The following is a 15,786-nucleotide window of genomic DNA, read 5'->3' on the forward strand; positions in this document are numbered from 1 at the left end:
ACAGAGCGGGTTCCGGCCCTGAATCAAATTCTTGGCCATGGCTTTGCTAGGGGTCTGCCTTCCTCTGTCTCCTGAGGCCTCCCTGACATCCGTCTGTCGCACCGTGGTACACTGTATCTGCACTCCCTCATCCTAGGATGGTTTGGCTTTGATCCCTTGCTGTGTACCTACTCCTCCTGACCTACCCTCCACCTCGGCCCAGGCTCTGCCTCCCATGATGCTCTGTTGATTGCAGGTCAACTGCAATGATGACCAGGGTGTACTTCTGGGCCGATGGGACAACAATTATGGGGATGGTGTCAGCCCCATGGCCTGGATTGGCAGCGTGGACATCCTGAGGCGGTGGAAGGAGCATGGCTGTCAGCAAGTCAAATACGGGCAATGCTGGGTGTTTGCAGCTGTAGCCTGCACAGGTGAGTTGTGGCTGGGTCGTCTGGGACCAGTCTCAGCCTCCAGTAGCCCATGGGGACCCAGGGAGACCCGATTTCAGTACTGTTTCTGCCATTACAATACCATGTGGCCTAGACAATATATGGCAACTAGCTGGTTCTTTTCCTGCCTCTCTTCTTCTCATGGATACCACACCCTGACCCTTTTTTCTAGAGCCTACACCTTCCCTCCAAGGGACCTCCTGAAGTCTCCTGGAGAGATCCCTTACCCCAGCCTCCCACCTAGGTGCCTTTATCTCTGGCTGTGGCCACCTTCTAGGCTAGTATGTAAAGAGATAGGGAAACACTCAGTCAAGTCAGCAGCTCAGAGACCCAGGGAGTAATGCTTAGTCTAACTGTCCAGTCTCTAGGTAGATTTTGTGGCAGAGAATCGGTGGCTCTAAGCCTCAGTTTCCCCACCTGAAAAATAGACACAGGGAGCCCTGAGGCGTGGGACAGTGCCACTCAACAGAGGCAAGAATGGCTTGGACTGGGGACCCAGGGCATCAAAGGCCCCAAGGCATCTTGGTTGCTCCCTGGGCATTTTATCAGTGCCTGGCCCTCAGCAACACTAACCACACTGATGTTTGCCTTGGAGGACATGTGACACACTGGCTGCCCCATAGTACTTCCCAGTGCTGCTCTGGGCATGAGGCAGAAGGGCCTGCCACACCCACTCCTTCTCTGAATCACCACATCCTAGCAAGATGCTATTATAAGTGCCTCTTCCCCAATGGGAAATGTGAGCTCAAAGAGAGGAAGTGACTTGCCCAGGATCACACAGCTGGCTTAGGGCACAGTCTGACCCTGAACCAGAATGTATGACTCTGGGGAAGCCCCAAGTCCATAGTCTGTGGTGATGAGGTCTCTCAGAACACTGTCCTGGGGACAGGAAGGGTACTGACTCTATGGCAGCAACCAGGCAACACAGAGCCTCCTGTCTGTACCTGGAGGTTCACTGCATACGGAACAAGGCCTAGGGCTTCCACCAGCTTCAGCTGAGGCTCAGGAATCAGGCAAGAGGTAGCGGTCACTGCTGTCCCTCCCCCTCCAAACACCTCTGTGTCTACTGGCCAGAAGCCAGGCCATCTGGGAAGCTCTTTCACAGGCCTATGTAGGGCAAAGGGCAAAGGCCACGCCCAACCTCCCCCTTCAAAGATTCAAAGTCAATCGAAACGAAAAGTATAACACAAGTCCCACGGCTATTGTTTACTGTGAACTCTTATCTGGCTTTATTTTTCAAACATTTACTTTCCTTTTCCCATTCCCGGAATCTGTCCCTTTAACAGCAAGGGCTAGGTATGTCTCAGGGTTACCCTGATTGCCTAGTGGGCCCAAGGTCCTTGCAAAGAGTTGGTAGAGTGCTTACCTAGCATATACAAGGCCCTGGTTTGAACCCCACCACCCCATAAACAGATGTTATAACAAATGCCCCACAATCTCAGAACACAGGAGATGGAGGCAGGAGGATCAGGAACAGAAATTCAATGTTCAAGAGTTCAAAGTCATCCTTGACTACATAGCTAGGCCAACCAGGGTTACATGAGACTCTGTCTCAAAAGAAATTAAAGTGGAGGGAGGCATTCACAATTCTTGCCCTCCTCTTTGTGATGAGCCTGCAGAGTTGAGCTTAGCCTACCCAACACCTTGCTCTGCCCTGCTGTTCCTGACCGGTTCTGACCTCCCTCATCACCTGCCCTTTGCTCCCAGGGCTTCCAGGCTAGAGTACTAGTACTAGGGTACTAGAGGTCAGTGTGGCTGGAGGAGATGAGGAATCAGGGGCCACAGCAGAGATCTGGCTTTAATGTCAGTGCTATGGGGAGCCACTGAAGGTTTTATTTGTATTTTAGAGTGATGAAAGAGGAACACAGTGGGCATGGGGTGACCAGCCAGGTAGGCATCATTGCCAGGCAATCATGACTGGTGCATAATCTCACCATCTGTTCAGTCCCTATGGAGGCCTGGGCAGGGCAGCTTTGTTCAGAGCCTCAGCAACAATGTGGGCCTTTCTTCATCTCCCCACTGCCCAATCTCCAGTGCTCCGGTGCCTTGGCATCCCTACCAGAGTGGTGACCAACTACAACTCAGCCCACGACCAGAACAGCAACCTGCTCATCGAGTACTTCCGTAATGAGTTCGGGGAGCTGGAAAGCAACAAGAGCGAGATGATCTGGTGAGGGGCCTGCAGTGAGACCAGGAGGGGAAACCTGCGAAGCTTCCTAGGATAGGCCACCGTTGAACTGGACCTCGATGGCTGAGCAGGAATGGACAGGGGAACTGGGCTGGATGGAGGCTGAGAGGCAGAAATCCTACCAAAGACGGCCCTGGAAGGGATGGCAGGAGGAACGGGAGGGGCTGGGGGGTGTTATAAATACAGCACAAAGTGGGACTGTGGTGGATCCCATGGCAGAGGACAAACATGCTGTCAGGCAGAACATACAGGAGAAGGAAGTTTTATTGGGAAGGGAAGGGAGTGGTGGAAAAGAGAGAAGAAAAAGATAAAGAGAGAGGGACAGAGAGAAAAGAGAGGGGGGAGAGACAGAACAGAGATCTGTCTTCCTCCTCAGAGGGATGTTGGAGAGCAAGGAGGTGGGTGGAGCTTGCCTCTTAAAGAAACCTTTGCACCTGTGTGCAGACTATGTAGTGACATAGCAGCCATAGAACCCTGAGCTGGCCAGGGTACTTGCCTGAATACATCTTGCAAGGTGATGGGGGCAGGACAGCATAATGCCTGAATCCTAACAGGGGTCTGGAATGTGAGTTGGGATCCTGGCTGGCTTCCAGGACTACTCTCAGCTTCAGAGTGGGAGAGGACTGAGACATCCCCAAAGACCCGGGCTGGAGCAGGGAGCTGGGGCTGGGGTGCTCAGGAGGTAGAGAGGGGGCCTGGACCAGGCAGGGAGTTAGGGCAGGATAGGAGCTAGAGCCAAGGAAGGAGAGGTTAGTGAGACCAAAGGGCTCCAGAGATTGTGGAAGGTCAGAGGACAAGGAGTCCCCACTAAGAAACTCACTACTGAGACAGCTCCTGGAGAGGCCAGAGAGGTGGGCTCAGGACTTCCTGGTTTCCCATAGGCCATGATGAGTAGGATCTGTAGGGAATGACCAAAAACACTGTCTTCTGACTCTGTCCCCAACTAGGAACTTCCACTGCTGGGTAGAGTCCTGGATGACCAGGCCGGACCTAGAGCCAGGCTATGAGGGGTGGCAGGCCATTGACCCCACACCGCAGGAGAAGAGCGAAGGTGAGTAGGGACAGCATTCCCTAGAGGGAAGCTAGGTGGAGGAGCTGCAGCATGGTGGGGCTGAGACGCCAACCTGAGGCCAGCAACGGCATGGCAGCACTTCATCAGTGTTCATAGTGTACTTCTTTATCATTTAGAAGTGCAGCATGCTCCTTGTACAGGAGGGAAAGTATAAACAAGCACAAAGAAAAGTAACATCTTCACCCTCCCCAAAATAGCATCATCAATTGATTCCAGCAATTCCAAATGTGATATGTGTGTGTGTGTGTGTGTGTGAGAGAGAGAGAGAGAGAGAGAGAGAGAGAGAGAGAGAGAGAGAGAGAGAGAAAGAGAGAGAGAGAGGCAGACAGACAGACAGACAGACAGACAGACAGCACCAAGGCAAGGTCTGACAAAGTGCATAGACATCCCCTTGGAATATTTTTTAAATGCACAGAACCCAAGGCATGGGGATCCAAAGAGCATCAACATTCTTAGAAAGATCTGGGAAAAAAACCCTTTATGGCATAAGCAACGCTTGATCCTTACAGAGCAAGTTCTAGTCCTGGGGCCAGAGTATGTGACAGCCCCTGCTATCTGTAACAACTGCAAGGTGATGAGAAATGTCTCTGGTTCTTATTAGTGGCAGTTGTAAGTGCCCCTGTGCCTTGTCACTTTATTTTGCCATTAGAGGACAAGCTGCCAAAGCTCAGTAAGTTAGAGATGTCATTTTTCTACATCTATTGTCACTGTTGGAAGCTGGGCAGGGACTGTGAAGTTGGTGAAGAGTGACAGTGTTGGGTGGCCTCTTTGTAGTCTCGTCTGTATCCCAGGGTGACATTCCTGTGAGTTTCATTTTCATTTGCTGTGACAATGTCCCATCTTGGGACATGCCAGAATATCCCCACCCATCTCTGGCCCCTAACACTGTAGGTGTGGACAGCTTTACCTTGGTAAACCCAGGTCCCACATTCAGTATTGACTGAGACTAAGCTGTCATAGGCATTAATCTCCACTCAACATGCCCAGTTGGTGGAAGCAAGACCTGGCATCCTGGGGTTGTTAAGATGCCCTGGGATAGGTACATTTCTCTTTGACTTAGCCAAGACTGTGGAGTTTTAGACAGAGAACTTTACCTCTGTGGTTCATGGACCATCATTTGGTGGGTGCAGATACAACTCCACAGTGAAATGCAGTTTGGAGAAGTGACTGGCTTTCTCAAAGTCACACAGATAACAGCAGGCCAAGCTCAGACTTGAATGCCAACATCTGGTTCTAGAGTCTGTGTCCTGGTGCATTCTGGGAATGGCTTCCCTGGTCAAAGAGTTGTCTGGTCCTGGGAGCTTCTGTTGCATGTGGGACAATCGTGGACGGGTCTGGTGTCACCCTCTGTGTAGCTCTGCCCATTCCTCCCTCTTATCGCAAACAGGGACATACTGCTGTGGCCCAGTCTCAGTGCGGGCCATCAAGGAGGGTGACCTGAGCACCAAGTACGACGCACCCTTTGTGTTTGCCGAGGTCAACGCTGATGTGGTGGACTGGATCCGGCAGGAAGATGGATCAGTTCACAAATCCATCAACCGCTCCTTGATTGTGGGGCAGAAGATCAGCACGAAGAGTGTGGGCCGTGATGAGCGGGAGGACATCACCCACACCTACAAGTACCCAGAAGGTAGGCATCCACACCCTCGAGCCTTCAACCTAGCCTTGCAGATGAGCAGCTCATTTGCCCGTCAGCCTTGTGTGTCACATTTGGCAACCTATGTATGTCAGTGACCCACATGTTGTGGTCTATCTTAAGAAACTCCTCAAGAGCAGGTGTAGACACTGAAGCATAGTAGTAAAAGGTTGTTTGTTTAGAAAATCATTCAACAAAAAGATTTCATCTGAGCATGTACACACGGGTGCATGCCTGTAATCCCAGCTACTTGGGAAGCTAAGACAGGAAAATCCTGAGTTCAAGACTTAACACAGTGAGGCCCTTTATCTCTTTTTCTAAATGATTTGTTTATTTTTGTTTCATATGCATTGGTGTTTTGCCTACATGTATGTCTGTATGAGGGTCCCGGCTCCCCAGAACTGGAGTTACAGACGGTTGTGAGCTGCCATGTGGTTGCTGGGAATTGAACCCAGGTCCCCTGGAAGAGAAGCCAGTGCTCTTTACTACTAAGCCATCTCTCCAACTCTGAGGTCCTTCATCTTTAAAAAAAATGGGCCTGGAGAGAGATAGAATGTGGTGTATGTGTGTGTTCATGTGGACATATTCATATGCCCATGCACATATATGCATGTATGTGGAGGCCAGAGATGATGTTGGCTGCCTCTATTGCGCTCCATTTTTACAGGACTTATTTTTTATTCATATGAAGCGTGTGTGTGTGTGTGTGTGTGTGTGTGTGTGTGTGTGCGCGCGCGCGCGCGCGCACACGTGCCCAAGGAGTCCGGAAAAGAGTGCTGGAGGCCCTGGAACTAGAGTTACAGACAGTTGTGGGGTGACTGCTGTGGGTGCTGGGAACTGGTTTAAGGTACCCTGGAAGAACGGGAAGTACTCTTAACCTCTGAGCATCTCTCCAGCCTTACCTTATTCTTTAGTCAGAGTCTCTCAGCGAGGCCAGAGCTCACCAGTTGGCTAAGCTGGCTGGATCCTCCTATCTTTAGCTCCCCAACACTGGGGTTATAGACATGCTCTACCATGCCTGGCTCTCACAAGGGTGCTAAGAATCTAAAGTGGGTCCACAGCAGGCACTGACTGACCCATGCCTTCCTCCTTGTCCCTCCAGTTTGTAAGTCTCAATTTTTCATTGATTTAATTCTCAGTAAAGCTGGAGAGCATAGCTGCAAAATAGGGGAGACATGGATCTCAGGAGGGCAATTAATAATATCCATGTTGCGTCTTATGTTATTAATGGGGTGTGTTGGGGCAGGGTCTTTAGCTATACGTAGACCATTGTTCCAGTACATCCGTACTAGAAAAGCTAGCCGTCCAGATAGGCCATGAGGTGGATTCCTGGAAACTGGATAGTAACAGTTTCAATCCCACCCAGAGGGCAGCATCTCTCTCTCCCTAATGGAGAATCAGTAAGGAAAAGGTTTTGCAAGACTGACAGGGCAAATCCACCAGCCCACTCGGTATGATAGAGGTTTCCCAAGTCTCACCATGTGCCAACCTCCATAACACTTACTGAGCTGACTGAAATATTGCAGTCCTTGCTTTGGCCTGGCCCCCACTGATTCCAAGGCTGTCTGGGGATTGATTGGTACTGTCTGGACATGCTTTAGTTGGAAAGGAGGAGGCAGAAAAAAACATGCTATCTCTGGACTTCAAAAAGTTCAGGCTGATAGACTAATAGAAAAACAGGTGGGGCTGAAGGGATGGCTCAGCAACTGAGAGAGTACTTGCTGCTCTTACAAAGGGTCAGGGTTTGTTTCCCAGCACCTACAAAGTGTAGTGCGAGCACATGCGCGCGAGCACATGCGCACTCGCACACACACACACCCTAAACACGCACCAACACACAGGCACACAGTGGCTCAAACCATTGGTAACTCCAGTTTCATGGAATCTGACCCCTTCTCCTGGCCTCCATGGGCCCCAGACATGTATATGGTACCTATACATATATGCGGGTAAACACCCATACACATACAATAAATAAATCTTTTACAAATGAAAAACAGCTGTGTACCTAATAACAGTGGGAAGAAAAGGAAAGAGCACACAGGAGAGAGGGTGGACGGAACACAGAGGAAGAAATGGTCATTTCCGCTGGAGACCTCAACAATAGGAAGAGGAGGGAAGGGCAGTCAGGAGGAGTAGTCCCTGTACTAACAAATCATTGTGTCCCTGGTTCATGTGCACCAGCCACTGTCATAGCTCTAAATGTGGCACAACCTTGACTCTTGAGCTGCTGGGGGGGGGAGGGGTAAAAACATAAAAGGAAAGCAACCGAGGAAGGAATGGCAAGAAAAACTTTCTTGGGGGAAGGGTTGCTTAAGGGTGGATCTTGAGGGTAGTATAGGAGTTCAGCTGTGGAGAGTAAGATCCAACTTCCTCTTCCTAGCACAGAAGTGCAGAGGGGGTTGGCTCCCTTGGGCCTGCTTGGAGTCATCAGGACTCTGAAAGGTCAGCAAGCCTCTCCCATTGTAGCAGGTAAGATCAGAGCTCTCTTCCCTATTGTACAGGGTCACCGGAGGAGAGGGAAGCCTTCACCAGGGCCAACCACCTGAACAAACTGGCAGAGAAGGAGGAGACAGGGGTGGCCATGAGGATCCGTGTGGGCGAGAGCATGAACATGGGCAACGACTTTGATGTGTTTGCCCACATCGGCAATGACACCTCTGAGAGCCGTGATTGTCACCTCCTGCTCTGTGCCCGCACCGTCAGCTACAATGGGGTGCTGGGGCCTGAGTGTGGCACTGAGAACCTCAACCTGACCCTGGATCCCTTCTCTGGTAAGGCTCTGCCCGTGTGTGTCTCACCTCCCAGACCCCTGCCTGGCATCACCAGGGCCAAGCACCATGCTAAGCACTTTCTTAGTACCATGGTGTGTTAATGTGCGTGCGTGCGTGCGTGTGTGCATGCGTGTGTATGTTGTGTGAGGGGGGAACAGAAGGCACCACAGGTGTCGGCCCTCAAGCACCATCCACCTTGTATTGTATATGACAGGGTCTCTCACTAGCCAGCTAGTCCCAAGGTCCTGACTAGGGACCCCCACTCCTCCCAGCACTGCAATTACAAGCCTGGCATTTTTTTTCCACTTGTGTTCATTCCAGGGATAGAACTCAGGTTCTCATGCTTGCAAGGCTGAGACTGAGTGGACTCCCCAGCCTCCCAGCATGCTTAATCCTTACATCTAAAAGAGAAATGGGAGCCAGCATGATGGAGCATACCTGCAATCCCAGTTCTCTGGAGGCTGAGGCAGTAAGATTGACAGTCTGAGGCCAGCTTGGGCTACATAGTGAGATCTTGTCTCAAAAAAACAAACTATAACAACAATAACAACAACAACCACAACAACAGCAAAAAACAAAGGTGTGTGGATTCCATCACTGCACCCATTTTCTAGATGAGGAGACGGAGACACAGAGTAGTCAAGTCAGGAGTTTGAGCCTATCTTGTTTCATGGCATCTTCCCATGACCCTGCTGACTTTCCCAGACACTGTTCCTCTGCCACAGCTAATTCCATTCCTCCATGTTCTCCTAAAATTGTTCTGGGCCCTGAGGTCACACACTGAGATAGCAAAGTGCCAGGACACAGTCCATCTCCATAGCCTATCCATCACTGGTCAGTGTGGATTTCATGTACTGTTTTCCTAGCAACACTCAGTAATGAAGAGCCAGTGTGACCTGCCTAAAGAAGGGGGAGGCCCAAGCTCTCCCTACTCCCACCCCTGCCTACACACAGCACTCCAGGCCCTCCACCCAGCACTGGCATAGCTCAGCTTCCCTGGGCAGACAGGCCTGTGTTTGAAGCCAGCCCTTCACTCTTCTCTCCCAGGCCTGGAAAGCCCCCTTAGCCCCAGGCTGGGGTCCCAGAACTGACACTTTTGAAAGATGCATTCCAAAGCCAGCTGAACTCACATGGCGTTCGCCTCTACCACCTTCACAGTGCACAGTGCACAGGCTGGCAAGGTGACCACACCCTTCGTGTGAGGCAGCAACACACACACCTGATGAACAGATCTGGGGACTCAGAGCAGATGTGGGAGTCACTGTGGCCAGGACCTGGTGCCCTGCTTCTGCTTCAGTGTGACATCCAGAGAGACTGAGAGGCCGGGTCTTTCCTAGCACTGTGGTGACAGGAGGCAGGATCAGCTCAGGGTATCTCTGCCACCTTGATGGCATGGGAAGAATACAACTGACACCACGGTGTCTGGATCCCAAGAGTAAGGGGCAGGGCCTCATCACCATGGCTACATGGGGTAGCCTGGATACCCAAATTCTAGTTGCCACCACCTGCTGCTATTGCCCTGGACGTTTCTCTTTCCCATACAGGTCACAGGCCCCCATTTGTACAAAGGTCAGTCCATCTTTTAAGGCCTTCCAGCCAATAACAGTCACTTGAGCCTTTAAATGAGCTACTCTGAGGGAGACAGTGATGAACCTGGGCCAAGCCTAAATGCCAGTTGCCTTACTCTCAGCCGTGGAGTCACCTCTGCCCCACAGATAGCATCAGAGCGCCTGCATTGTATTGCAGGAGCTCCAGCCAGGCACATGGTTCAATTGAGGGTGTCTTGCCTGCCAGGAATCCATGAGGGACGGCACAGGGAACAGGAAGGACAGGACAGGAGCTCCGTGTGCTGGGCTTTGGCTGGAAGGCACAGCTAGTCCAACATGGCCTGTTGGGGCTTCCAAATCCAAGGAGCACTTGAGATGGATTCTTCTCCCTCTTTGGCAGCATTGCTGGCGATTATCGCTCTTTGATGATACAATCTACGTACTTCCATGTGCTAATGGACAGGAAGCCAGGCCCAGGACAGTTGAATGGAGTCCAGTTGTCCCAGCCTGACCGCAGCCCAACTGCTCTCCCCTTCCTCCACCCAGCTCTCTCTCTCTCTCCTCCCTCAGCCACCAGCAGGTCAGGAAAGTAGTCAGTGTGGTTCTGGGACCATCCCCAGGGGACCTTCTAGAACAGGGCATAATGTTCAAGGGAGGACTAAGGCTGACCACATTCAGTTTCTCCTCCCAGCCAGCATTTGTCCCAAGGCCAAGGCCTGGTTACTGACCTGTGAACATTGGCTCTCCAGGACCTGGCCTGGACTGGCATTCTGCCAAAGCCCACAGTTGTAGCCACATCCTCCTCGTGTCCACTGTTTCCTCTTTCTATTATGCCCCCAAGGTGGGGCTGCTCATTCCAGTCTTTTGTCCCCCTGGGCATGGGGGTGGGGGTGGGGTGGGGGCTTTGCTCTCCAATCATGTCATCAGGCTGGAGTAGATCCCTCTGGGGATGATGCAGCTGGGAAGGCCACCCCACTGCCTAGTTTCTAAAGCCTGTGCCACCTGCTGCTTGAGCCAACAATGAGAAGGCTATTGTCCCTCAGCTTTGTCAATCCTCCAGCTGACCTGAGTGGCAGCCCCATGGTGGGAGCAGCTCCGTGCTAATTTGCCTTTGGCTCCACAGCCCTTGTGAGTCCCCTCATTATCAATTAGCCCTGGCCCCTGTGACATCAATGTCCTGCTAGAGTGCAGGGAGCAAGAGTTTGTTGGTATTTATTTATATTTATTATGGTGTTAGTTTGAAAATCTTTTAGCCAAAGATAATGGTGATGGTGGTGGTGGTGAAAGGGATTTGTCCTGGACCTCAGTGAAAGAGGAAACAGAATGCATTGTGCAAGCCAGATCCCAGCTCTGGCTCCTTTCTCGAAACCTTCCTTCATCTGAAAGACCTTTGCTACCCCAGGCCTTCGTTTTCTTGCCAGAAAGATGAGATTAAGCCCACTCTCAGTCCCTAAGCTATGTGCCATTTTTCTGCAATCATCTCTGGTTGGAGCTCTGCCCTTCATATGCTGAGTGACCCCAACTGGTTGGTTGGTGAGCACTTCCTGGCAGAGGCATGTGTTCATCTATAAAATGGGTCAAGGCTGTGGACTCAGTGGGGAGTGAGTTCACCCTCAGAGGGCAGGTGATGCCGGGGATCTGACTCAGATGCCTGGGTGGCATGTTCAGCTGTGCGATGATGTATGGCAATACCATTTTACTTGCCCAAGCCTTGGTTTCCTTGCCTGTAAGCCAGGTGATGATCCAAGCATAGCCATGCTTGGGCTGTCAAGAAGGTAAAATGGGAGGCACTGGGAGAGGTGTGGTGTCTGGCATTCAGCTGCTGTCCTCCCGCTGCAGCAGCCTGGTGCCTCTATGTCCCATTCAGGAAACCCTTCCTAGCCTCCTATACTGCTCAGGTACTATTAATAGGTCCTAGAAGGTGGACACTTGCCAGTTCATCGGCTCGAAGGAACAGAGGCAAACTGGGAATGCTACTCAGTGAGAGAGTGCTTGCTCGGCACGCATGAGGCTCTGGGTACTGTCCAGGTGTGGTGGTGCATGTCTATAATCGCTGCAGTTGGTAGGATCCAGCCCTCACAACTCACACATCACACGGCCCTCCCTCTCCTCATCACAGAGAACACCATCCCCCTTCGCATCCTCTACGAGAAGTACAGTGAGTGCCTGACAGAATCAAACCTCATCAAGGTGCGGGGTCTCCTTGTCGAGCCAGCTTCCAACAGTTACCTACTGGCAGAGAGAGACCTCTACCTGGAGAATCCCGAAATCAAGATCCGGGTAAGGAGCATATGGGGCCCCAGGACAGACAGCCCACGGCTGGGGAAGAGGCAGCCTGCATATATGCACACACCTGCTTCCCTGCAGCCTGGAGCCTTTCTGGGCCTCAGGAGCCTTGTGGAAAGGGGGTATCAGAAAGCTAAGAGAATGCAGGACTCAAGCCTCTGGAAAGGGCTCTTAGAGCCCTGGGGTTGGGGGATAGCCAGGTATCCTTAAAAAACCAGTGTACCCATTTTGGTGATACTGCTGGGGCCAGGGAAGGGAGGCAAGTATGGTGGGCCAGGATTGTGCCTGGGTGGCACTGAAGATGCCATTTCACCCTTCTGAGCCCCAGTTCACTCCTCTGTGGGACCCGGTCAATGTTGGCACTCAGAATGCTGTGAGAATCCAAGTGTGGCCACAGGAAGCATCTGGGGTGTGCCCTGCATGTTTGGAGACTAGGTGAAAGCGAACTGTGCCATCACCACCATCTTCTTCCTATCCCTCTTCTGAGGTGCCCCTGAGCCCCAGATGCAGTTGCTCTAGAGTGCCTTGTAGTCACTGGATCTGCCAAGGGCTGCACGCTTAGCTTCCTTGTCCTGAAGAACTGGCAGCTTTCATAGAGCTCAGAGAGGGTCCAGTTTCCACAATATCACACAGTAGAGAAGGACAAGGTCAGTAAGCTCCAGTCCTGACCTGTCAGATTCGGACCCCGGGACACAGGAGTCCCTTCATATACCCCCAGGGTCCTGGGAAGCCTCAGTAAAGCTCCATGAAAGAGAGCCAGGGAGTAGCCATCACCTGCATTTTGCAGATAGGAAACAGGCACTGGACATGTCAGAGCTGGGAACAGCTTCATTTAGCAAACACTGGGACAGATTCTGTAGGCACCCAGCTTGGCCCCCTGCTCCAACCTTCATCTTCCCCTCCCCCTGCAGATCCTGGGGGAGCCCAAGCAGAACCGCAAGCTGGTGGCTGAGGTGTCTCTGAGGAATCCACTCTCTGAGCCCCTGAATGACTGCATCTTCACTGTGGAGGGGGCTGGCCTGACCAAGGAGCAGAAGTCTGTGGAAGTGTAAGTGTTGGGAACCTAGGTCTCAGAGAGGAGGAGGCTGGAGCCAGGAGGTGCCCTTGAACCCAGCCCAGCCTGCAGCCCAGGCCACTCATCTCCTGTTCACCTGCATCTATACCCTAAACCCCAAGCCAGAGTGCCCACAGACGCCCTTTCACCTCTCACAGTGTGCTAACTGCAGTTAGCATTCCCACACCAGCACACACCTGACCCAAGACACATCAGTCACAGTGGGCTGCCTCCGGAGTCCTCACAGACCATGGGTGCCCACACATGTCTCTGTGCATAAGGGTACACACAGGCATGGGTGTGTCTTCATCTATTCGCATCTATACACGCCCGTGTAGGAACACATGCTGTTTTTCTTTTCCAGTGCCATATAGCTCGCACAAGCAAAACAAATGGAGTGCTGCACAATCCAGATGATGTGTTGTCTTTCCTGTAGCCACCGAGCATGTCCATGTCACCCCTCCCCCACCACCTACTGCCAGCACACATGGGCACATATGATTGCCCATCCACAAGCAATTTTCCCATTCACACCTGTTCATACATGTACACACATGAGCATATACACTTACTGTCTCATACACACCCAAACTTATGTACACACTGAAATGTGTGTGTGTGTGTGTGTGTGTGCGCGCGCACACACACACACACACACACACACACACACCCCACTCTAGAAGGCCCAACTCTATAAGTCCTGCATAGGCCATGAGAAGGACCCATCATCATCAATACTGGCCTTAGTCGTCCTCCTCGGAGGCCCTGGCCTAAGTCTTTGTGTCTCTTCACGGGTGCCCCATGCTTCACATGGCAGCCGGGCCTGTCTCCTCACCCTCTTTTTTCTTCAGCCCAGACCCAGTGCCAGCAGGAGAAGTGGGCAAGGTGAGAGTCGACTTCTTCCCGACTGAAATTGGCCTCCACAAGCTGGTGGTGAACTTCCAGTGTGACAAGCTGAAGTCTGTAAAGGGCTACCGGAACGTCATCATTGGGCCAGCCTAAGGAACCCCTTCACCAAGCTCCACCTCACCTGCTGCCAACCCTCAACTCAACCTGGTCTTTATCCCGAGATAATGAGCAACTTCACCCCTTCAGGTTGACATGGCTGCCTGGGGGCTCTTTGGAAGGAAATGCACTTCCTGTCCATTCTGTTCCTCTGGTCTAGTTCCCCATCTGTCCCCTTAGCTGTGAGGAATGTTTGATGCCAACACAGTGGGATCCCTAGCCTTGGCAGACCAGAGCTGGGGGAAGAGGAGAACCATTGCCAGCACCCTGTGTTGTTCAAACTGTCCCTAGATCGTCAGAGAAAGTGCAAAGGGATGGTGAGCCCTCTGGCTCAATGAAGGAATCAGCTGCCCCGGCCATCAGTATCCCAGCCACCTCCCCTCTGAAAGGGAACTACTATGTACTAGGCACCTCAAGTTCTCACAGGGCCACCAGCCTGTTTAAAGTTCACGAGAAACTGCAGGATGGAAACCGAGGCTGCCCATGTTGTGCTGTGTCAGTAGGCTGGCCATCACTTGCATGACCAGTGAGCGAGCCTGGAAACAGGGCCTGTGCCATCTAGCTTGAACTCTAGTACTCCATCTGTGACATCAGCCCTGACCTGAGAGAGTCAGAGAGGCCACATGGGACCAATCTGGAAGGACACAGTTGTCGTGAGGAGGTAAAGAAAGGGCAGCGAGGCTGGGGAGCTTGGGAGTCGGAGCCTAGGGTTGAACCCCAAGGAGAGCCATACTCTACCCTCCTCTTCTGGGCTTGATGCTTCTTCATCAAAGCAATGATTGGTGATCCCATCTCCAGAGTCCTATGGTCCTATGCTTCTGAAGCCTGCCACCCAGGTCCAGGGCACGCTGGGAAGGAGGCAGTAGCACCAGGCCTGGACCTGGACCGTCCTGCTTCTCACCTATGCCCGGGCCCCTCAGATGCAGTTCCAGAACTACTCATAAGCTGCCTGCAGTGCCTAGCCTAGACTTCACAGGAGGAGCCTTAACTGTCCCTGCTGGTCACTTCCACCAGGGCCACGCCTCCATCAGCCTGCACCCCCCAGGCACAACACTTGTCTACAAGAAAGCATGGGAGCCTATGGGTCACCATCCCTTACTACCTCTCCATGGCTGGGCCCTCAAACTGGAAGACTTCAGAGCAGGGGAGCGTTCTCTGGGTGACAAGATCAGAGGATCTGGGACTCCCTGAAATCCCAGAGAAGAGCTTGAGGAGAATCACACTGTTGCCTTTAACACTTTCCGCTTTACACAGAGAATTGCACCGTGAGCCATGTGTCTGCCCCATTACCACACAGCTCTGCTTCTGTTGGTTTGTGCAAGCTTTGGGTTCCAAGCAGGCAGTAGGCATTCTTTTGAAGCACACGTGAGCACTGAAATAAAGGTCTATTTTTCACATTAAAACAAGGTCTGCCCTTATCCTTTGGGAGTTTCTGGGGGGGGGGGTGGAGAGGCTCGCTCACACCTGTGCCCACTCCCTGTTTCCTCACCCAAGCTTTAACCTGGCCCTACAGTTTCCTGGCACTCAAGGATCTACACACTAAGCCCTCCCACTAGCAGAGCCAGGAACTTCCTGTGTCCCCCAGTGTTCTTTCCTCTCATGTACCTCTTAGTTTTTGCATGCTGTTCCCTGTGCCAGGAATACCCTTCCTTGTCTTTCCTTATCTGCTTGGCTTAACATGAAGGTCACCTTTGGTTGTGTGCTGGGGTAACAAACCATGGTATGGTGGTGCCCATCTATAGGCCCAGTTCTAGGGATATAAATTTCAGTTCACTGGCCAAACAGCTTAGCTT

General features: G+C 52.0%; 1 protein-coding gene across 1 annotated transcript in view; it reads left to right on the forward strand.

Moving 5' to 3' along the window:
* The window catches only part of Tgm2 (transglutaminase 2), a 29,026-nt gene extending 13,630 nt beyond the window's left edge, over window positions 1–15,396 (forward strand). Inside the window, exons 6-13 of the mRNA XM_027421252.2 lie at window positions 236–413; window positions 2,466–2,601; window positions 3,567–3,670; window positions 5,079–5,321; window positions 7,832–8,101; window positions 11,768–11,928; window positions 12,846–12,982; window positions 13,840–15,396. Coding sequence (XP_027277053.1) covers window positions 236–413; window positions 2,466–2,601; window positions 3,567–3,670; window positions 5,079–5,321; window positions 7,832–8,101; window positions 11,768–11,928; window positions 12,846–12,982; window positions 13,840–13,990 — 1,380 coding nt within the window. The 3' untranslated portion in view covers window positions 13,991–15,396. The remainder of the gene's footprint in view (window positions 1–235; window positions 414–2,465; window positions 2,602–3,566; window positions 3,671–5,078; window positions 5,322–7,831; window positions 8,102–11,767; window positions 11,929–12,845; window positions 12,983–13,839) is intronic.
* Window positions 15,397–15,786: the final 390 nt, after the last annotated feature.

Source organism: Cricetulus griseus, chromosome 6 (genome assembly GCF_003668045.3).
Source record: "Cricetulus griseus strain 17A/GY chromosome 6, alternate assembly CriGri-PICRH-1.0, whole genome shotgun sequence".
NCBI classification, from domain to species: domain Eukaryota; kingdom Metazoa; phylum Chordata; class Mammalia; order Rodentia; family Cricetidae; genus Cricetulus; species Cricetulus griseus.